Here is a 24353-nt window from a genome sequence, read left to right as displayed (position 1 = left end):
AACACGCTCACTATGGGACTTTGTTCCCCTTTAGTTAAATCTCGCCCCACATCACTTTCCGAGAATCTAAGTCCAGTTAAGGCTGGAACCTGTGACACTCAATTCAACATTTGAAAGCGAGCACTGAACCAGATATTTCCAAATAATTTCTGTCACCTTGCATCTAGTCTGTTAAGTTCCATGATATAGTCTTCTATGGAATAATCATCAGTCTTTCTAAATTTATTAGATTCTGACCATACCATGTGTACGTTTAATAGATTATCTTTCTTCTCAATTTTGTCATTAATTTTTATAGAATATCCAAACTTTCCTCAGTGTCCAACTGACCAGCCCCTAGCTCCAAAAATACATTGCACCTGATCTTAGTTTAGTAAGAAGTCTTACAACACCAGGTTAAAGCCCAACAGGTTTGTTTCAAACACTAGCTTTCGGAGCACTGCTCCTTCCTCAAGTGAATCATTCAGTGCCCACCCCAGTCCAACGTCGGCATCTCCACATTATGATCTTAGTTTAGTCACAGGATGCAGCCTTAAAAACTTCTCCCTCCAAACTACCAGCCCAGTATCGCCGCCTCTCTTTGTACAGTTTTGGGTAAAACAAGTGAGCAATTATTGACCCACTTTTATACTCGTGTCGACAAAACAAAAATCAATAAGTTCAACACAAATGGGAGTGGGGGTGATAATTACTAATGGGACACTGCAACTAAAACAAAACATCAAAAAGGAACTTAAATTAAGTTAAAATGCCATTCCCCGGAGGTGATGATGCACCCCAGCCCCTGCGGTGCCCACTGGTCACGGAAAGCCGAAGGTATGCTGGCGGGCACCATGTGCTTCCTCTCCAAGACCACCCAGTCTCCGTAGAGGAGCCAACAGTCGAGTCAGATGTTCCTCTCAACCCCCTATCTGGTCCTTGACCCTCTTTGTAAGATACAGGAGCAGATTTAGGCCACTTGGCCCATCGGGTCTGCTCTGCCATTCAACCATGGTTGATATGTTCCTCATCCCCATTCTCCTACCTTCTCCCTGTAATCCCTGATCCCCTTGTTAATCAAGAAATCTCCTTCTTAATCAGGAACACCAGATTTGTGCAGGAGGTGCTGTTACCTACACGCTATAGACCAAGAGATGGATGGTGGAATTACACAGAGTAGTCCTTTCTTAGCTGCAAAGAGGCATTGATAGGATGCAGAGCTGGGCCGAAAAATGGCAGATGGAGTTTAACCCTGAGAAGTGCGAGGTGATTAATTTTGGTAGAAAAAATTTGAATGCGGATTACAGGGTCAACGGCAGGGTTCTGAGGAATGTGGAGGAGCAGAGAGATCTCGGAGTTCATGTCCACAGATCTCTGAAGGTTGCCACTCAAGTGGATAGAGCCGTGAAGAAGGCCTACAGTGTGTTAGCGTTTATTAACAGGGGGCTTGAGTTTAAGAGCCGCTGGGTTATGCTGCAACTATACATGACTCTGGTGAGACCATATTTAGAGTATTGTGTGCAGTTCTGGTCACCTCATTATAGGAAGGATGTGGAAGCATTGGAAAGGGTGCAAAGGAGATTTACCAGGATGCTGCCTGGTTTGCAGGATAGGTCTTATGAGGAAAGGTTGAGGGAGCTAGGGCTTTTCTCTTTGAAGCGGAGGAGGATGAGAAGCGACTTAATAGAGGTTTATAAGATGATGAGGGGGATAGATAGGGTGGACATTGAGAGACTGTGTCCTCGGGTGGATGTAGCTGTTACAAGGGGGCATAACTATAAAGTTCAGGGTGGGAGATATAGGAGGGATGTCCGAGGTAGGTTCTTTACTCAGAGAGTAGTTAGCGTGTGGAATAGACTGCCTGCTGTGATAGTGGAGTCGGACATTTAGGAACTTTCAAGCGGTTATTGGATAGGCACATGGAGCACACCAGAATGACAGGGAGTGGGATAGCTTGATCTTGGTTTCGGACAATGCTCGGCACAACATCGAGGGCCTAAGGGCCTGTCCTGTTCTGTGCTGTACTGTTCTATGTTCTTAGAACATGCGAACTCGGAGCAGGAGTCGGCAATTTAGCCTCTCGAGCCTTAACTCCACTGTCCTGCCCCTTCTCCATAACCCTTCAACCCATTACCAATTTATATTGCTCCCAGTCCTTAGCCAAGCAATTTTGATCATCTGTGAATCTTTAACAACATAAACAAGAGACCATTAACATGGAGTAGGGTGGGCTGGGAGAGTGATGTTAACATGGAGTAGGGTGGGCTGGGAGAGTGATGTTAACATGGAGTAGGGTGGGCTGGGAGAGTGATGTTAACATGGAGTAGGGTGGGCTGGGAGAGTGATGTTAACATGGAGTAGGGTGGGCTGGGAGAGTGATGTTAACATGGAGTAGGGTGGGCTGGGAGAGTGATGTTAACATGGAGTAGGGTGGGCTGGGAGAGTGATGTTAATGTGATATATTAACTCCCAGGCATGATTTAAATTCCAACGCTGACTTAAACCAGACAGGAATTAGAATGGGATTCGAGTGGAGTTGAGGAGAACGTTATTGACCCAAAGGGTGCTGAGGGTCTGGAACTCACCACCTGTAAGGGTGGTAGGCACAGAAACCTCATTGAAAAAACATTTACCCGGATATCCACCTACAGGGCTATGGGCCAAGAGCTGGAACGTGGGATCGCCATTTTTCAGCTGGGACAGACAAGATGGGCTCTTTCTGTGCCTTACCTGTTCTGTGATTGTATATGAATGACGAGGGGGCTGGGGGTGGAGGAGAGGCAAGAGCAGCATCTTCAATGAAATGCTTTCATTCATTAGTTATAGTTAGGATGTTTGACCATAAACAAAGAACAAAGAAAAGTACAGCACAGGAACAGGCCCTTCGGTCCTCCAAGCCCGTACCGACCATGCTGCCCGTCTAAACTAAAATCTTCTACACTTCCTGGGTCCGTATCCCTCTATTCCCATCCAATTCATGTATTTGTCCAGATGCCCCTTAAATGTCACTATCGTCCCGGCTTCCACCACCTCCTCCGGCAGCGAGTTCCAGGCACCCACTACCCTCTGTGTAAAAAATCTTGCCTCGTACATCTCCTCTAAACCTTTCCCCTCGCACCTTAAACCTATGCCCCCCTAGTAATTAACCCCTCTACCCTTGGGAAAAAGTCTCTGACTATCCACTCTGTCTATGCTTCTCATAATTTTGTAGACCTCTATCAGGTCGCCCCTCAACCTCCGTCGTTCCAGTGAGAACAAACCGAGTTTATTCAACCGCTCCTCATAGCTAATCCCCTCCATACCAGGCAACATCCTGGTAAATCTCTTCTGCACCCTCTCTGAAGCCTCCACATCCTTCTGGTAGTGTGGCGACCAGAATTTTTTTTTAAAAAAATGTTTTTTATTGAGTTTTCATATTTTATATACAATCTTCTGCACCCTCTCTAAAGGCTCCACATCATTCTGGTATGTTGGGAATTTGAAGGAGAGTGGCCAACACTCGAGAAGCCATAGCCTTCTATTGGTCACAATCCCGTCCAGCTGTAATCCACAGCTCAAATCACCTCCAGGTTTGCGGTGGGATTCTTAAACTGGAATAGTGGTCGAGCCAGGCAGGTGTCCAGCGGAGACAATGGAAGCCAGTGCCCACTTTCCAGAACTTGCAACTAACACCCAAAGTCCACTTTAACCTCCAGGATGAGCACAATTAAAATTGGGACAATCAAACGAAGCCTCATGAGAATAAACATGATCCACATGACCAAGGTTCAGATAACTTTGTTTAGACACACAAACATCCATAGCACGGGCTCTCTCAGTTCCTTTCTCTGTCTGCCTCTTTACCTTTCTCTCTGTTCTGTGTCTGTGACTCTGCCTCCCTCTATCTCTCTCTCTTTCCACCCCACTCCAGCAAGCTGATCAAGTCTGAGGCTCGGGTTTGGAAAGATGCTGTTTCCGTGTCTGTCATTCTGATTTGATTTGTGTGTGTGTGTGTGTGTCTCCCCAGCTCAGTTCCCCAATCTGCAGAGTAAAATGCGGGTGATTTTGCGTGTGGAGGTGGAGGCAGTGAAGTTTCTGAAAGAGGAGCCTCACAGATTGGACATCCTGCTGAAACGGTGCAAAACCATCACTGATGCTCTGGCCACATTGAGAAGGTAATATGACCGACGTCAGGCTCCTGAAACTTTAAATGATGGAAAGCCCAACGTGCTGGTTTCTCTGATCGCCGACGCTGAAATCGTGTTCGGCGATTGCCCGGAGAATCCCAGTTTATGCCGGAAGCCGGGGCGCTGTTTTTCTGATGCTCTGCCCCCTCAAAAACGGCGTTCTCCTCACACCTTAGGGGCGGCCTCACCTGAGGACCAACCCCGAAGGGCCGAGTCCTCGACGGCGTCGCTCGCGTGCGCCCACGCTGTTCGGGGTCCAGCGTCGCCCCCGGGGTGGGGGGTGGGGGAATCGTAGAGCTGGCTGGGGGGACTGGTGGGGGTTAGTCCAGGGGTGGCAAGGCTGGTTACAGGGGGGCGGTTTCTGTTAGGCTGGGTCCGCACGTGGCCAGTGCTATTCTCCGGCCGTATCCGCAGGTAAAGCCGGGGGCCATACGCTACGCGGCTGCTAGCCCCCCAACTGGACAGAGAATCGGTGCGGGGTCGGTGGGGTCGTTAGACCAAATGGATCCTGCGGACATAGCCACATGATCGGAGAATCTAGCCCCAAAGGCCCCCCGCCCCCCGCCCCCTGCACCGGGGGCTTAATAGCTAAAGATAAATCTCCTGAGCTACTGGGGGAGAAACACTTTTGCGAGCATTAGAATGTAATTGTATTTTGTTTGAGGGCAGTATTCCCCCCCCCCCCCCCCCGGGCCCAGGTGGGAGAATCGCCGGGGTGCCGCGTGAATCGTGCCACGCCGCCCCGACTCCCGCACGTGATTCTCCCACCCGCCCGAATCCAGTGCCGCGAGAATCGAGCAATCGCGCCGGGCCACTCGGAGAATCGCCGCAAACGCCGAGCGGCAATTCTCCGGCCCGGATGGGCCAAGCGGCCTCTCCAACACGACAGGTTCCCGCCGTGCCATCCACCCCGGTCGCTGCCGGTGGGAACTGTGCGGGAACGCTGGCGGGAGCGGCCTGTGGGGGGGGGGGGGGGGGGGGGAGGAACGCCCCTTCACCAGAGGGGGCCTCCGATGGGGTCTGGCCCGCGATCGGGGCCCACCGATCGACGGGCCGGCCTCTCCAGCCCCGGACCTACCTCCTTCCGCGGCCGGCCCCAGAACACTGGCGCCATGTTGGTGAGGGGCCGGCGCACGTAAGATGTTCCCCGCGCATGCGTAGGAGCGGCATGTACCGCTCCAGCGCCGTGCTGGCCCCCTGTGGGGGCCAGAATAGGCCGTGCCTGGGCCTTGTTCGCACTGTCGTGAAACACGACCCCGTTCACGACGGCGCAGGGCACTTAGTCCCGGGAGCGGAGAATACCGCCCTAAGTTTCTTTGAATACTTTTATTTGTTACTTATTGGGGACTGGGGTGAATTGAAGGCTGATCTCCTGATTTGGATCTTGTTTTTTTAGAATAAATTTAGAGTACCCAATTTAGCGTGGCCAATCCACCTACTCTGCACATCTTTGGGTTGTGGGGGTGAGACCCACGCAGACACGGGGAGAATGTGCAAACTCCACACGGACAGTGACCCAGAGCCGGGATCGAACCTGGGACCTCAGCGCCGTGAGGCAGCGGTGCTAACCACTGCGCCACTGTGCCGCCATTGATGTTGGTTTGCATTGATGGGCATTTTTGCCGAGGTAGCTTCAGACCCCAGCAAGGCTACCCCACCCCCACCCCCCCCCACCACCCCACCCCCCCACCCTCACCCCCACCCCCACCCCCCCCCCACCCCCCCCCACCCCCCCACCCTCACCCCCACCCCCACCCTCACCCTCACCCCCACCCCCACCCCCACCCCCACCCCCACCCCCACCCCCCCACCCTCACCCCCACCCCCACCCCCACCCTCACCCTCACCCCCACCTTCACCCCCACCCCAGGTCAGCAGCACGTAACTTCATTGAAGCCTACTTGTGACAATAAGTGATTTTTATTATTATTATTATTCTGGGGAGGGATGCCATTCTCAAAACCCCCACCTGGAATGAAAAAAACAGAACAAAATTATCAAAGTCCAGTAATAATCAGTAATACTGGAGTTTCAGTAAGTTTATACAAGTGATACCCTTTGCTTCTCAGCCCCCCCCCCCCCCCCCCCCCCCCCCCCCGCAGAGGAGTTCTGGCTGCCATATCTGATTACTACTTAAACTTCTGAAAAAACAGTGATGAGTGTGTGCCTCCAGGTTGAAGCATCCTTTCAATTACTTACCCCCTACTGCAGCATGTTGTTACCCTCAAACTGAAGGCCTATAGTTGGCCCTCCAACTTCGGGAACCTGCCTGCTCATCTTCATTCAACAGCAAACCTGTCTCCATGTCAGTTAAGGGAGCACCTTTGTGGAAGTTGCAAAGAGTGACTTTCTCCCTGGGTGCAGGTTTAGAACCTGGAAACCGGCCCAGCTCCTGTTTCCCACTCAGAGGGGAACTCCAGCCTCGTTCTTAATGCCAAATGGCTTCACCAACTGGATTATTTAAGGTTGGTTATTCAGTCACCATTTTGTTAGCTAAAGGCAGCTGGTTCACATGGGCAGCACGGTAGCACTTTTGCTTCACAGCGCCAGGGTCCCAGGTTCGATTCCCGGCTTGGGTCACTGTCTGTGCGGAGTCTGCACGTCCTCCCCGTGTCTGCGTGGGTTCCCTCCGGGTGCTCCGGTTTCCTCCCACAAGTTCTGAAAGGCGTGCTTGTTAGGTGAATTGGACATTCTGAATTCTCCCTCTGTGTGCCCAAACAGGCGCCGGAGTGTGGCGACTAGGGGATTTTCACATCGCAGTGTTAATGTAAGCCTACTTGTGTCAATAATAAAGATTATTATTATTTTCACTCTCAGTCGATTAGCTGTCTCCGTATCCTTCAGTTCCCCTTCCTGGCACGTTTGTTACCATTTACCTTCACAACCAAAGCATTTCACTCTCTCCGTCCCTTTTCGGTGAAGGAAGTAGTTCTTGCTGAACATTTAGTTTGTTCTGCGGTTCCTTGCTCATTTCAGATCATTAATGATGGCAACCCTTTGCTCTCCAATAGTGAACCACTTGGGAATGTGGAAGAGATGAGGAATTGAAGGTGTCAGAGAGTTGCGAGGCTGGAGAAGATGACAGGGACAGAGAGGGGTGCGGCCAGAGCGGGATTTGAAATCAAAGATGAGAATTGCAAAAGCAAGGCACTGTTGGAGCAGGAGGCAATGTAGTTCAGTGAGCACAAGGGGGGGGTGAAGAGTTAACAGGACAGGCTGTGAGTTAGAAGAGTTCTGGTCCAAATAATGTTGTACGTGTAAAACCATCCCATCGCAGACTATTCTTAGATTTGACAAATTCTGGAGCAAGTTACAGGATATGACCGAATCAGAGAATAGTGGTTTGCTCTGGGCATTACAATTAGAGATCTGTCTGGGGAACTCACAGCAGTAACTTGTTTTCTATCCTTTTGCTTTTCTTGCGTAGTTGCTCACCCCCCAACTCAGCCTATCCTGTGGAAGCCTGTCCACGACGCTTCAGCAGGTAACCACACCTGTTTAACATTGTGACCTTCTATTCTCCCTGATACCACTTGACAATTCCTCCTTCCTTCTATTGCTGCCTCTCAATGTTCCCTGGTTTTTTAAAGTTTATATATACATTAAGTTAAAAACCATAATGATGGAAAACATGAGGGTTCCTCTGAGCATCAGTCCTGGGTTTAAAGGTTTGTATTTATGTATCTGGTCTGTCTAGCCCGTGTTCACTATGTTTGTTCAGAGTAAGCATTTGTACCTTTCCTGATCTGAGGATGTCCCAAAGAGCAATTAGAACCAATTAATTACTTTGGAAGTAATCTCGGCCTGAATGTAGGAAACACTGTACATAATTTGTACATTATTAGGGCTGGTTTAGCACAGGGCTAAATAGCTGGCTTTTAAAGCCGCCCAAGGCAGGCCAGCAGCGCGGGTTCAATTCCCGTACCAGCCTCTCCGAACGGGCGCCGGAATGTGGCGACTAGGGGCTTTTCACAGTAACTTCACACTTGTGGCAAATAAAAGATAATTATTATTACATACACTCTGCACAAAGCATGTTTAAAATCAGTGCGTAAAGACAATCTGTGAGTCAAAGCTAGTAGCAAGATACACATATAAAGTACAGCACGATACATTCAAATGATATGTTTATAAGTAACAAGAGTGAAAGAACTAATTACAGAACTTAATTCTCAAGCCTACAGAACCAAAGCAACATGTAGGCTTGTTATCAAAGAAAGTGACTGCTTTTTTTCAAGGCATTACAGGCTAAAAGACTCAATTCATTCAGGAGATAGGGATGAAGACGCTGTTCTCATACAATCGGACTTTTTAAACTCCCTACTGAGTCCTGGGTAACGAGTACCAACTGATAAATGCTAAACCAATTAAACGAGAGAGCTTTGCACAGGGCCTTATGATACATTTCACTTGTTAAGTAAGTTGCAACCACAGAGCAAGGGCCAGTCAATAGCGATGGTGTCCTACATTGATTACAATTAAGCAGAATATAATATTAGGTTAATTGGTTAATATACATTGATTACTTGATCATTATACATAATTAAAGCATAAGTTAAACATAACTTTTCCTGCACTGAGCTCCCTCAGTACTGGCATCTTCAGGGAAAGGGGAAAAATATTAAACTAAAAAATAATGGGTGTGTGTAATTAGGAGGAGGAAGTTGATCATCTGCAGGGAATTCACACTTCTGTTGAATTTGGATATATTCCCCCAGACAAGCAAATGAGACCCTGCTGAAAGGAACTGAGGAGGTTTCTGTCCGATTGCCAAAGCACGCAAACACCGAGCCATACTCCCGGAATTCCGAATTTGACATTCCCACCAGCCCTCCCTCCAATTTCCAGGAAATGCACATGACCTCAGTGAAAAACTGGCAAAGCCACAATTCCGTCCTGGCTCAGTGTGGCCAGAATTCCCTGCTTCATGCTGCTCCTTCCCAGAATCCCCCAGGGATGGGCTCGGGGAACGCAACACACAGCAACTCGGTGGAGGAGCCTGCAGTAGCGTCAGGGAGGAGGAACACGGACCCAACCATCTCTGTTGAGGTAAGATCGTAACATTTGAGAACTTGAAAGTTTCAGAAGCGTCCATGGGGACGCTGTGTGCATCCTGTCCTTTTTATGTGATAATTGGACAAGCCATCACAATGACCTTTAACGCAAGTTCAGTTACAGGTCAGGCTAAGAAAATAAAAGGTTTGGATAAAGTTTATGACTAATTTTAGACATGATGTAAGAGACAGAGGGGCTGGTTTAGCACAGGGCTAAATCATTGGCTTTTAAAGCAGACCAAGGCAGGCCAGCAGCACGGGTTCAATTCCTGTACCAGCCTCCCCGAAACAGGCGCCAGAATGTGGCGACTAGAGGCTTTTCACATTTGAAGCCTACTTATGATAATAAGCGATTTTCATTTTATTTCATTTCATACATGTAGCTTGGGAAAAATAGGTGCTTCTGATTTCCAAATCTCTTCACCTCATGCCTGGGTCTGTTGTAAGCTTGTTGCTAGAGATTGACCACTCCTATTAATCAACAGCTCCCTTATCACTGGGTTGTTGATACCAGAAGGAGATCTAGATCTTTTCTAGTCTAGCCATCCCTGTTAAAGTCTCTCCATGCTGCTGTAAGGAGACTGCATACGTTGGGCTGAAGGGGAACCATGTGAGTTCACAGTGTGAAACCACATTTAATTTAGCACAAATAACAATCTCGTTCAAAGAGATGCAAGGGTGGATGATGGAGAAATTGTGAATTGTTGCGGTAAAGGCTGTTCTGTTGTCAAAGACAGAGCTTCGAGCCTTGGGATGGGGATTATAGTTAGAACAAAGCTACCACAGTTTATCTTCTGGAGAGCAGGCATGGGTTGGCACAAACCTTCTGCCTACAGCCTGAGGTAAAGAACTTCCAACCGCTATTAGCCCCCCCTCCCCCAAACCTCTCTCCTCACTATCCCATTTCCTCACCATTTTCAGATCCCCTCCCCTCTCCTCACAATCTCTCTCCATTGTGTCTGCTCCAGATTCTGTCCTCCCCATCCCCTCTCTCCTCCCTTCTTTCAAATCCTTCAGACCTCCCCAATCCATCTCCTTCCTGTTTGATCTCCTCCTTGTTCCAATAATACCCTCTCCCCTTCTCTCATCTCTCAGCACCCTCCCCATCCACCTCCCACTGAGCTCCATCCCTTCTCCTCCCCTTCCTCCTCACCCCTCACTTCCCTCCTCCCCTTTGCTCACTGCCCCCTGCCCACTCCTCCACATTCTGTCCCTCGCCCCTCTTCTCCCTGCCCCACCTCCTTCCCTCTGCTCACCGTCCTCTCCCTCCTCTCATTCCTCCTCCATTTTCACCCCTCCCCTACTTTCATCCCTCCCCTACTCCTTTCATTGTCCCCCCTCCACAGCTCCTTAGGTAAGGGAGTGAGTATTGAAGGACAGTTCATTGCTAACATTGGAGAAGGTTAGGGTTAGTTTATCTGGTTTAGCACAGTGGGCTACATAGCTGGCTTGTAATGCAGAATAAGGCCAGCAGCACGGTTCAATTCCCGTACCAGCCTCCCCGAACAGGCGCCGGAGTGTGGTGACTAGGGGCTTTTCACAGTAACTTCATTGAAGCCTACTTGTGACAATAAGCGATTATTATTACAGGTGATATGAAGAGTGGAAAGCTAAAAATACCTTAAAGGGGAAAGTACAAATCCTGTTGGGGTGGAATTGGGAGAATGAAAATTTTCCTCTTTGCTTTTTATCATTGATTCTTGAAAACAGTAAACTGGGTTTTACAGCCTCTACCTTTCCCACTGATTATAATCAAATTCTTCCTCTTTGATGTAAAATGGCAACAGAGAATCCATTTCCCCACGGCGTTCCGATCCCGTATTCTGGGGAATTTCTATGACTAAAATACGTTTTGTTGTGGACGGGATATTTGGCACTAGGGTAGAGCAGTAAGACTTGATGGGCAGGTCGGAGGGGATGGGGGGGGGGGACATCACCCCACTCTCATGGGAGTGGCTTGGAGGTTTTGGGGGCGTGTCATCAATGGGAAGGAGCAGGTCAGGTGGGCGAAAGCGTCAGTCAGCCTTCCCTCTCCTCAGCCAATTGGGAGCCACATTTTGGAGCTAGAGGCAGTGCACAAACTATACAACGGTAAGCTACATTCGGGGGGGGGGGGGGTGGGGGGTTAGTGAAGGGGGGCACCTCAGTGTTCCATGGAGGCTCCTGCTGGTGGTGGTAAAGACCACCCCACTGGAAACTCCCCCCTGCCCTCCACTCCAAATGCCTCCCCACCTATCAGGGCCTGACTGACTGTCTGCAGTGATGCTCTACCACCCCCCCCCCCCCCCCCCCCCCCCCCTGTCTCTGGTCCTAAGTCTCCTGCATTACCAGAAGTGGCCACCACTCCCAATGGTGCTGCTGAGACTGACGAGTTGCCTTCCCTCTGATTCGCCTGAGAAAGGAGCAGCGCTCCGAAAGCTAGTGATTCGAAACAAACCTGCTGGACTTTAACCTGGTGTTGTAAGGCTTCTTACTGTGCCCACCCCAGTCCAACGTCGGCATCTTCACGTCCCTCCGATTGGCCAGAAGCGCTTGGAGACGGGATCTTTACCTCCAAAGGCACAGAAATCCCGACAACAGGCTGCCCGACTGCCATTTCATTCCATCCGGATTGACAGCAGGACCCATGTTGGTCACTGGCAATCAACCCAGCCCCCACAACTTTGATCTTCATTCCCCAGGACCCTCTGGGGTGGGGCTACAAACACGTAACCTTCTTGCCCAGAGGCAGGAATCGTACTAGCGAGCATGTTATTTATACAGTTCAATTTTCATTTTGCTAAGGAAACTGATATTGATGTTTCACATTGGAAAGTCCCTGGGTTGGATTCTCTGCCAACGGGATTCTCCATTTTGCCAGGAGCCCGGGGGTTTCCCGACGGAGCGGGGCTGCCCCACAATGGGAAACCCCATTGACCAGCCGGCGTAATGGAGCATCCCACCGGCATGTGGCGGAGCGGAGAATCCAGCTCTGTGTGTCTGAGCAGCGTCCAATGGGATGGACGTCTAACTGCCAAGTTGTTTATTTACTCTTCCTATTCAAAGGCAGCAGAGAGAGACTGGGAGGAGAAACAAGCCAGTTTGACTCAGTTCAGTAACAAGGACATTAACCGTCTCCTGGAAGAGACACAAGCTGAGTTGATGAAAGCAATCCCTGATCTCGGATTCGCCAACAAACCAAAAATGGTCACCATGCCAACAGCTGAGCCGAAACAGACTAAACCCCAGCACGCACAAAAAACACTCACCAAGATAGATGCCAATGGACGGAGACACTCAGGTGAGGAGGCCTTGTACCATTCACCCCAAACCTCCAATTGGAGCTCTCCCAGACCACGAGAACTTTCTATATCACTGGTTCGGCCTGAGCTGGAGTATTGTGACTAATTCCAGGTACCACACTTCGGGAGATGTATAAGGATAAGGAGGAGCTTTGATGGGATATTCCCAGGGGAATAAGCTTCAGGTTTGAGCAGAGACTGGAAAAAGATAATTGGAACAGAAACGAATATTGGGTGATTGAGTTTTTCACAATGGTGAGGGATTTTGATGGGTTCGAGAGAAAAACTATTTACAGGTCTGGGATTCAAACTGATTGGATTAAGCTCTGGGCAGGAGTTGAGGAATATTTGTTTCACTGAGTTGTTGGGATCTGGGACTCTCAACCTGAGGTGATGGAAGTCAAATCCTTAAATCATTTTAAAAGGTTCTTGAGGGTGTGGGATTTACAGGATTACAGACAAAACGCAGGGAGTATGGGATTAGGCACAACTGCTCCATCAGGGGGCCAGTACAGGCTCAATGGGTAGAACAGCCTCAGTCTGTGCTGCAGGTTTCCAGGATTCCATCATTTAGCTCTGAGTCTCATTCCTTGTTATCAAAGAGTTAGAACGATTGCGAAGTCTCAGAATTGTTTGAAGTTTGATAGAAAGATGATGTAGAATTGCTTTGAAAGAGGATTATGAGGTAACACCAAAAGAGAATCATCTTCAAGGTGTATGCAAACAGGTAGATGTCAATCATCACGTTAATTCCTTAAGGAAATGTGATAATGACCAGATGATCTGTTTATTTATTGGCCAGAATAAGAAGCGATGGGTATTTAGGAGGGTCCCACGCTGGAACATGTGTTAATTGGCAGAAGGTGGGACTTCCTCCTAGTGAAGGACAGCGATCCCGCCATGAAGAGCTGTCAGCCAATGGGATTGGCTAGCAGCTCTCCAGTCATTCCAGGAACAGCACGGCAATGTCCAGAAGGGTCTCTGCAGCCAGCGCCTGGGACTAAGTGGCACCAACCAAAGGAAATGGAAGTTAAGTGACGGGTCAATTGGTGAGGGCTGGAGGTTAGGGAAGGCCTGGGGATTGCAAGTGAGGAGAACGGAGTCACAGGGGAAAGGTCGGGGGCAAGGGAGGTTCAGTATTACTGAGCTCCAAGTCATTAGGGGTTCAGATGGAGGCGCCACTCCCCCCGATCATACCCAACATCAACATTTGTTCAAATCCCCCCCCCCCCCCCCACCGCGCCCGTAGGTGCGGCGCTCCCTCAGTGCTGACCCTCTGACAGTGCAGCACTCCCTCAGTACTGACCCTCTGACAGTGCAGGGCTCCCTCAGTACTGACCCTCTGACAGTGCAGCACTCCCTCAGTACTGGACCTCTGGCAGAGCGGCACTCCCTCAGCACTGACCCTCTGACAGTGCAGCACTCCCTCAGTACTGGCCCTCTGACAGTGCAGCACTCCCTCAGTACTGTACTTCTGACAGTGCGGCACTCCCTCAGTACTGACCCTCTGGCAGAGCGGCACTCCCTCAGCACTGACCCTCTGACAGTACAGCACTCCCTCAGTACTGTACTTCTGACAGTGCGGCACTCCCTCAGTACTGACCCTCTGACAGTACAGCACTCCCTCAGTACTGGCCCTCTGACAGTGCAGCACTCCCTCAGTACTGACCCTCTGACAGTGCTGCACTCCCTCAGTACTGTACTTCTGACAGTGCGGCACTCCCTCAGTACTGACCCTCTGACAGTGCGGCACTCCCTCAATACTGACCCTCTGACAGTGCAGCACTCCCTCAGTACTGACCCTCTGACAGTGCAGCACTCCCTCTGTACTGACCCTCTGACAGTGTGGCACTCCCTCAGTACTGACCCTCTGACAGTGCGGCACTCCCTCAGTACTGACCCTCTGACAGTGCGGCACTCCCTCAGTGCTGACCCTCTGACAGTGCGACACTCCCTCAGTACTGACCCTCTGACAGTGCGACAGTCCCTCAGTACTGACCCTCTGACAGTGCAGCACTCCCTCAGTACTGACCCTCTGACAGTGCAACACTCCCTCAGTACTGACCCTCTGACAGTGCGGCACTCCCTCAGTACTGACCCTCTGACAGTGCGGCACTCCCTCAGTACTGACCCTCTGACAGTGCAGCACTCCCTCAGTACTGACCCTCTGACAGTGCAGCACTCCCTCAGTACTGACCCTCTGACAGTGCAACACTCCCTCAGTACTGACCCTCTGACAGTGCGGCACTCCTTCAGTACTGACCCTCTGACAGTGCAGCACTCCCTCAATACTGACCCTCTGACAGTGCAGCACTCCCTCAGTACTGACCCTCTGACTGTGCGGCACTCCTTCAGTACTGACCCTCTGACTGTGCGGCACTCCTTCAGTACTGACCCTCTGACAGTGCAGCACTCCCTCAATACTGACCCTCTGACAGTGCAGCACTCCCTCAGTACTGACCCTCTGACAGTGCAGCACTCACTCAGTACTGACCCTCTGACAGTGCGACACTCCCTCAGTACGGACCCTCGGACACTGCAGCACTCCCTCAGTACTGACCCTCTGACAGTGCAGCACTCCCTCAGTACTGACCCTCTGAGAGTGCGGCGCTCCCTCAGTACTGACCCTCTGACAGTGCAACACTCCCTCAGAACTGACCCTCTGACAGTGCAGCGCTCCCTCAGTACTGACCCTCTGACAGTGCAGCGCTGCCTCAGTACTGACCCCCTGACAGTGCAGCACTCCCTCAGTACTGGCCCTCTGACAGTGCAGCACCCCCTCAGTACTGACCCTCGGACACTGCAGCACTCCCTCAGTACTGACCCTCTGACAGTGCAGCACTCCCTCAGTACTGACCCTCTGAGAGTGCGGCGCTCCCTCAGTACTGACCCTCTGACAGTGCAACACTCCCTCAGAACTGACCCTCTGACAGTGCAGCGCTCCCTCAGTACTGACCCTCTGACAGTGCAGCGCTGCCTCAGTACTGACCCTCTGACAGTGCAGCACTCCCTCAGTACTGACCCTCTGACAGTGCAGGGCTCCCTCAGTACTGACCCTCTGACAGTGCAGCACTCCCTCAGTACTGGACCTCTGGCAGAGCGGCACTCCCTCAGCACTGACCCTCTGACAGTGCAGCACTCCCTCAGTACTGGCCCTCTGACAGTGCAGCACTCCCTCAGTACTGTACTTCTGACAGTGCGGCACTCCCTCAGTACTGACCCTCTGGCAGAGCGGCACTCCCTCAGCACTGACCCTCTGACAGTACAGCACTCCCTCAGTACTGTACTTCTGACAGTGCGGCACTCCCTCAGTACTGACCCTCTGACAGTACAGCACTCCCTCAGTACTGGCCCTCTGACAGTGCAGCACTCCCTCAGTACTGACCCTCTGACAGTGCTGCACTCCCTCAGTACTGTACTTCTGACAGTGCGGCACTCCCTCAGTACTGACCCTCTGACAGTGCGGCACTCCCTCAGTACTGACCCTCTGACAGTGCAGCACTCCCTCAGTACTGACCCTCTGACAGTGCAGCACTCCCTCTGTACTGACCCTCTGACAGTGTGGCACTCCCTCAGTACTGACCCTCTGACAGTGCGGCACTCCCTCAGTACTGACCCTCTGACAGTGCGGCACTCCCTCAGTGCTGACCCTCTGACAGTGCGACACTCCCTCAGTACTGACCCTCTGACAGTGCGACAGTCCCTCAGTACTGACCCTCTGACAGTGCAGCACTCCCTCAGTACTGACCCTCTGACAGTGCAACACTCCCTCAGTACTGACCCTCTGACAGTGCGGCACTCCCTCAGTACTGACCCTCTGACAGTGCGGCACTCCCTCAGTACTGACCCTCTGACAGTGCAGCACTCCCTCAGTACTGACCCTCTGACAGTGCAGCACTCCCTCAGTACTGACCCTCTGACAGTGCAACACTCCCTCAGTACTGACCCTCTGACAGTGCGGCACTCCTTCAGTACTGACCCTCTGACAGTGCAGCACTCCCTCAATACTGACCCTCTGACAGTGCAGCACTCCCTCAGTACTGACCCTCTGACTGTGCGGCACTCCTTCAGTACTGACCCTCTGACTGTGCGGCACTCCTTCAGTACTGACCCTCTGACAGTGCAGCACTCCCTCAATACTGACCCTCTGACAGTGCAGCACTCCCTCAGTACTGACCCTCTGACAGTGCAGCACTCACTCAGTACTGACCCTCTGACAGTGCGACACTCCCTCAGTACGGACCCTCGGACACTGCAGCACTCCCTCAGTACTGACCCTCTGACAGTGCAGCACTCCCTCAGTACTGACCCTCTGAGAGTGCGGCGCTCCCTCAGTACTGACCCTCTGACAGTGCAACACTCCCTCAGAACTGACCCTCTGACAGTGCAGCGCTCCCTCAGTACTGACCCTCTGACAGTGCAGCGCTGCCTCAGTACTGACCCCCTGACAGTGCAGCACTCCCTCAGTACTGGCCCTCTGACAGTGCAGCACCCCCTCAGTACTGACCCTCTGACAGTGCAGCGCTCCCTCAGTACTGACCCCCTGACAGTGCAGCACTCCCTCAGTACTGGCCCCCTGACAGCGCAGCACTCCCTCAGTACTAACCCTCTGACAGTGTGGAACTCCCTCAGCACTGACCCTCTGACAGGGCAGCTCTCCCTCAGTACTGACCCTCAGACAGTGCAGCACTCCCTCAGTACTGACCCTTTGACAGTGAGGGCTCCCTCAGTACTGACTCTCTGACAGTGCAGCACTCCCTCAGTACTGACCCTCTGACAGTGCAGCACTTCCTCAGTACTGACCCTCTGACAGTGCGGGGCTCCCTCAGTACTGACCCTCTGACAGTGCAGCACTTCCTCAGTACTGACCCTCTGACAGTGCAGCACTCCCTCAGTACCGACCCTCTGACAGTGCAGCACTCCCTCAGTACTGACCCTCTGACAGTGCGGCACTCCCTCAGTACTGACCCTCTGACAGTGCAGCACTCCCTCAGTACTGACCCTCTGACAGTGCAGCACTCCCTCAGTACTGACCCTCTGACAGTGCAGCACTCCCTCAGTACTGACCCTCTGACAGTGCGGCACTCCTTCAGTACTGACCCTCTGACAGTGCAGCACTCCCTCAATACTGACCCTCTGACAGTGCAGCACTCCCTCAGTACTGACCCTCTGACTGTGCGGCACTCCTTCAGTACTGACCCTCTGACTGTGCGGCACTCCTTCAGTACTGACCCTCTGACTGTGCAGCACTCCCTCAATACTGACCCTCTGACAGTGCAGCACTCCCTCAGTACTGACCCTCTGACAGTGCAGCACTCACTCAGTACTGACCCTCTGACAGTGCGACACTCCCTCAGTACGGACCCTCGGACACTGCAGCACTCCCACACTACTGACCCTCTGACAGTGCAGCACTCCCTCAGTACTGACCCTCTGAGAGTGCGGCGCTCCCTCAGTACTGACCCTCTGACAGTGCAACACTCCCTCAGAACTGACCCTCTGACAGTGCAGCGCTCCCTCAGTACTGACCCTCTGACAGTGCAGCGCTGCCTCAGTACTGACCCCCTGACAGTGCAGCACTCCCTCAGTACTGGCCCTCTGACAGTGCAGCACCCCCTCAGTACTGACCCTCTGACAGTGCAGCGCTCCCTCAGTACTGACCCCCTGACAGTGCAGCACTCCCTCAGTACTGGCCCCCTGACAGCGCAGCACTCCCTCAGTACTAACCCTCTGACAGTGTGGAACTCCCTCAGCACTGACCCTCTGACAGGGCAGCTCTCCCTCAGTACTGACCCTCAGACAGTGCAGCACTCCCTCAGTACTGACCCTTTGACAGTGAGGGCTCCCTCAGTACTGACTCTCTGACAGTGCAGCACTCCCTCAGTACTGACCCTCTGACAGTGCAGCACTTCCTCAGTACTGACCCTCTGACAGTGCGGGGCTCCCTCAGTACTGACCCTCTGACAGTGCAGCACTTCCTCAGTACTGACCCTCTGACAGTGCAGCACTCCCTCAGTACCGACCCTCTGACAGTGCAGCACTCCCTCAGTACTGACCCTCTGACAGTGCGACACTCCCTCAGTACTGACCCTCTGACAGTGCAGCACTCCCTCAGTACCGACCCTCTGACAGTGCAGCACTCACTCAGTACTGACCCTCTGACAGGGCAACTCTCCCTCAGTACTGACCCTCAGACAGTGCAGCACTCCCTCAGTACTGACCCTTTGACAGTGCAGCACTCCCTCAGTACTGACCCTCTGACAGTGCAGCACTCCCTCAGTACTGACCCTTTGACAGTGCAGCACTCCCTCAGTACTGACCCTCTGACAGTGCAGCACTCCCTCAGTACTGACCCTCTGACAGTGCAGCACTCCCTCAGTACTGACCCTCTGACAGTGCAGCACTCCCTCAGTACTGACCCTCTGACAGGGCAGCTCTCCCTCAGTACTGACCCTCAGACAGTGCAGCACTCCCTCAGTACTGACCCTTTGACAGTGCAGCACTCCCTCAGTACTGACCCTCTGACAGTGGAGCACTCCCTCAGTACTGACCCTCTGACAGTGCAGCACTCCCTCAGTACTGACCCTCTGACAGTGCGGAACTCCCTCAGTACTGACCCTCTGACAGTGCAGCACTCCCTCAGTACTGACCCTCTGACAGTGCGGCACTCCCTCAGTACTGACCCTCTGACAGTGCGGCACTCCCTCAGTACTGACCCTCAGACAGTGCAGCACTCCCTCAGTACTGACCCTTTGACAGTGCAGCACTCCCTCAGTACTGACCCTCTGACAGTGCAGCACTCCCTCAGTACTGACCCTCTGACAGTGCAGCACTCCCTCAGTACTGACCCTCTGACAGTGCGGCACTCCCTCAGTACTGACCCTCTGACAGTGCAGCACTCCCTCAGTACTGACCCTCTGACAGTGCGGCACTCCCTCAGTACTGACCCTCTGACAGTGCGGCACTCCCTCAGTACTGACCCTCTGACAGTGCAGCACTCCCTCAGTACTGACCCTCTGACAGTGCGGCACTCCCTCAGTACTGACCCTCTGACAGTGCGGCACTCCCTCAGTACTGACCCTCTGACAGTGCAGCACTCCCTCAGTAGAGGGACAGGTTGTGTTGAGGAAGCAGGGGGGCTGTAGTAGGATTTGGACAAGCTAGGAGAGTGGGCAAAGAAGTGGCAGATGGAATACAATTTGTAAAACTGTGAGGTTATGCAATTTGATTGGAAGAATAGAGGCATTGACTATTTTCTAAATGGGGAAAGGCTTGTGAAATCAGAAGCACAAAGGGCCTGAGAGGTCCTAGTTCAAGATTCTCTTAAGGTTAACATGCAGGTTGTGTCAGCAGTTAGGAAGGCAAATGTAATGTTAGCATTCATGTCAAGAGGGCTAGCATACAAGAGAAGGGAGGCACTTTATAATATGTCCTGTACTCATTGGAGTTTAGAAGGATGAGGGGGGATCTTATTGAAACTTACAGGATACTGCGAAGCCTGGATAGAGTGGACGTGGAGAGGATGTTTCCACTAGTAGGAAAAACGAGAACCAGAGGCCACAGCCTCAGACTGAAGGGACGATCCTTTAAAACAGAGATGAGGAGGAATTTATTCAGCCAGAGGGTGGTGAATCTGCGGAGCCCTTTGCCGCAGAAGGCTGTGGAGGTCAAGTCTGTGTCTTTAAGACAGAGATAGATAGGTTCTTGATTAATAAGAGGATCAGGGGTTATGGGGAGACGGAAGGAGAATGGGGATGAGAAATATATCAGCCATGATTGAATGGTGGAGCAGACTTGATGGGCTGAATGGCCTAATTCTGTTCCTGTGTCTTATGGTACTGCCCGTCTGACAGTGCAGTACTCCCTCAGTACTGACCCTCTGACAGTGCAGCACTCCCTCAGTACTGACCCTCTGACAGTGCGGCATTCCCTCAGCACTGACCCTCAGACAGTGCGGCATTCCCTCCATACTGACCCTCTGACAGTGCGGCACTCCCTCAGTACTGACCCTCTGACAGTACAGCGCTCCCTCAGTACTGACCCTCTGACAGTGCAGCACTCTCTCAGTACTGACCCTCTGACAGTGCGGTACTCCCTCAGTACTGACCCTCTGACAGTGCAGCACTCCCTCAGTACTGACCCTCTGACAGTGCAGCACTCCCTCAGTACTGACCTTCTGACAGTGCAGCACTCCCTCAGTACTGACCCTCTGACAGTGCGGCACTCCCTCAGTACCAGCACTGGGATTTTGTGATTAAATCTCTGCAGTGAGCCTGGTAACCCATGACCTTTCGTCTCCAAGGTCAGAGTTCCTCCCAGAATCAGTGGAAAGATGTGAGGTAACAGAGTTGATCAACAGAGTGAGCTGTAAAAGTATTTGAGAACAGTTTCCCTCTGTCTCTTCTGTCCAATACCCTGTTGAGTGAAATGAATTCAATCATGGCTTTCAAAAGGGAATTCGATAATTGTCAAAATGCAATAAATTGCAGGGGAGAGGGTGGGGTGGGAGTCGGTGATTTGCCCTGGCAGTGTGTTGGCACAGACGAGATTACCCCTCCCTGTGTGTGACCATCCTGACTCTAGAAAGGCAACTGTTCTGGATCAGCCTAGATTGGCGGTTCTTCTCACTCTCTTCAATCAGGAGGAAGGTTAGAGGATAAAATGATGGCCAATATTAACCAGTTAACATGTCAGTTAACCACCATTAACCAGTTAACATTCAGTTGACCAATATTAACCAGTTAACAGGTGAGTTTGTTTTTCAGAAGAATTAACAGTGCACAGATACAGGACAGAAAAACCATCCAAATCGCCCCCCCCACCACCTCCTCGACGCAGTTTCCCATCATCCCACGGCCTGACCACAGGAAGGACTGGAGAGGTCATAGTCACAAATAAAAAAGAAGCAACTCTCAAGGTTAGTGCCGTATCAATACCTTTCTGTCCAGCGTTAAAGGGGCAAAACTCTCAAAAAAGGTGGGTTGGCAAACAGGTTTCATGATGTCCCTTCAAAACACAATTATCGATAAAGAGTCCGGAATAAATCCAGTCGGGAAATATGGAGAAATACCTGAGCAAATAGTTTAACTGCTTTCAAAATGCAGTAAATGTGCGAAAAGGGAATAGAAAAATAGACTGAATGGCTGAGATGAGTCAGATGTAATGTGCGGAGATGTGAGTGGAGAGTCAACATTACAGACGAGTCGGGTCGGATGACCTGTTTCTGAGTAGTAATAGTCTATATAATTCTATACAAATCATGTGGTAGTCGCTATGATGTGGTGATTGGAGATGAACGGGATTCTCTATCACAGCTAACACCTTCACCCTAATAGGGAGCACAGTCAGATGTGTTGGACAGATTGCATCATTTGCTCATTATTGTCTCGCTGACTACATCATTGAGCCTGATCATCATCAGCGTAAAGTACTCCAATTTTAGGTTTTAATTCAATTTATGGGATGTGGGCTTCGCTGGCTATGCCACCAGTTGTTGCCTATCCCTAATTTCCCTTGAGAAGGCATCAAGGTGGCGCAGTGGTTAGCACTGCAGCTTCACAGCGCCAGGGACCCGGGTTCAATTCCAGCCTTGGGTCACTGTCTGTGCGGAGTCTGCACGTTCTCCCCGTGTCTGCGTGGGTTTCCTCCGGGTGCTCCGGTTTCCTCCCACAGTCCAAAGATGTGCAGCATGAGTGGATCGGCCATGCTAAATTGTCTCAATGTCCAAACGGTTAGTTGGGGTTTTGGAATTATGAGGATAGGGCGGGTACTGGGCCTAGGAAGGGTGCTCTTTCAGAGTGTCACCACAGACACGATGGGCTGAATGGTCTACTTCAGCACTGTAGGGATTCTATGATTCTTCTATGAGAAGGTGGTGGTGAGCTGCCATCTGCAACAGATTCAGTACAGCACACCCACTCTGCTGTTCGGGCAGGAGTTCCAGGATTTGACCCAGCGACAGTGAAGGAATAGCAATATATGTCCAAATCAGGATGGTGAGTGACTTGGAGGGGAACTTCCAATTTGTGCTTTTCCCATGTAGCTGCTGCCCTGTCCTGCTGCCCTGGTAGTGGTCCTGGATTTGGAAGGTGTCTAAGGGGTTTTGGTGAGTTCCTGCAGTACATTTTGTAGATGATACACATGGCTGCCGATGTTCGTCGATGGTGGAGGGAGTGAATGTTTGTGGAAGGGGTGCCAATCAAGCAGACTGCTTTGTCCTGGATGGTGTTGAGCTTCTTGAGTGTTGTTGGAGCTGCACTCATCCAGGCAAGTGGAGAGTATTCCATCAGACTCCTGCCTTGTAGACGATGGACAGGCTTTGGGGGGTCACGAGGTGAGTTACTCGTCACAGGATTCCCAGCCTCTGACCTGCTCTTGTGGCCACAATATTTATATGGCTGGGTCCAGTTCAGTTTCTGATCAATGGTAACCCCCAGGATGTTGATAGTGGGGGATTCAGCGATGGCAATGCCATTGCAAGTCACAGCGGTGATGTTAGATCCACTTGCAACTTGTCAGCCAAAGCCTGGATATTGTCCAGGTCTTGCTGCATTTGGACATGGACTGCTACAGTGTCTGGAGTCATGAATGGTGCTGAACATTGTGCAGCCATTAGTGAATACCCCTAATTCAGACCTTACGAAGATGCAAGGGAGGTCATTGATGAGGCAGCTGAAGATAGTTGGGCCTAGGACACTACCCTGAGGAGCAGTGATGTCCCAGGATTGAGATGATTGACCTCCAACCACCATAACCATCTTCCTTTGTGCCGGGTATGACTCCAACCAGCAGAGAGATTTCCCCCTGATTCCCATTGACTCCAGTTTAGCTTGGGCTCCATGATGCCGCACTCAATCAGAAGCTGCCTTGATGTCAAGGGCAGTCACTTTCACCTCTGGAGTTCAGCTCTTTTGTCCATGTTTGAACCAAGGCTGTAATGCGATCAGGAGCTGAGTGACCCTGGCTGAACCCAAACTGAGTGTCAGGTTATTGCTGAGTAAGTGCCGCTTGATAGCACTGATGATGACCCCCTTCCATCATTTTGCTGATGATGGAGAGCAGACTAATAGGGCAGTAATTGGCTGGGATGGATTTGCCCTGTTTCTAGTGTACAGGACACACCTTGGCAATTTTCCACATTGCCGGGTAGATGCCAGTGTTGTAGCTGTACTGGAACAGCTTGGCTAGGGGTGCGGCAGGTTCTGGAGCACAAGTCTTCAGTACTATTGCTGGAACATTGTCAGGACCCACAGCCTTTGCAGTATCCAGTGCCTTCAGCTGTTTCTTGATATCACATGGAGTGAATTGAATTGGCTGAAGACTGACATCTGTGATGCTGGGGACCTCCGGAGGAGACCGAGATGGATCATCCAGTCGGCACTTCTGGCTGAAGATTATTGCGAATGCTTTAACCTTGTCTTTTGCACAGATGTGCTGGGCTCCTCCACCATTGAGGATGGGGATATTTGTGGAGCCTCCTCCTTCAGTGAATTGTTTAATTGTCCAACACCATTCACGGCTGGATGTGGCAGGACTGGAGAGCTTGGATCTGATTAGTTTGTTGTGGGATTGCTTAGCTCGTAACTTCATTGCCTACTTGTGACAATAATAAAGATGACTTTGTCTGTTACTTGCTGCTTATACTGTGTGGCACACGAGTAGTTGTAGCTTCACCAGGTCGACACCTCATTTTTCGGGTCGAAGCTGGGGGGTCTTCCGGTTTCATTCCTGTTTAATGACTTTGTAGCAGTTTGATACATCTGCATGGGTTGCTGGGAATCCCTAAGTTTTTGTTGAAGCTTCTAAATCCAGCCTGTCCCGTCATTCTGAGCTGGCCCACAGAATCCTCTTTCCACTGAGCCGCCTTCGTTCAG

At 51.4% G+C, this 24353-nt stretch overlaps 1 protein-coding gene across 1 annotated transcript in view; it reads left to right on the top strand.

The window, feature by feature from the left end:
- The window catches only part of LOC119954452 (SRC kinase signaling inhibitor 1-like), a 645297-nt gene that overhangs the window by 593426 nt on the left and 27518 nt on the right, over window positions 1-24353 (top strand). Inside the window, 5 exon segments of the mRNA XM_038779671.1 lie at window positions 3986-4133; window positions 7573-7629; window positions 8864-9194; window positions 12245-12479; window positions 21246-21397. Coding sequence (XP_038635599.1) covers window positions 3986-4133; window positions 7573-7629; window positions 8864-9194; window positions 12245-12479; window positions 21246-21397 — 923 coding nt within the window.

The sequence above is a fragment of the Scyliorhinus canicula genome, chromosome 19, assembly GCF_902713615.1.
Source record: "Scyliorhinus canicula chromosome 19, sScyCan1.1, whole genome shotgun sequence".
In the NCBI taxonomy this organism is placed as follows: Eukaryota; Metazoa; Chordata; class Chondrichthyes; order Carcharhiniformes; family Scyliorhinidae; genus Scyliorhinus; species Scyliorhinus canicula.
The sequence above is the reverse complement of the archived record's forward strand: the minus strand, read 5'-3'. Positions and strand labels throughout refer to the sequence as shown.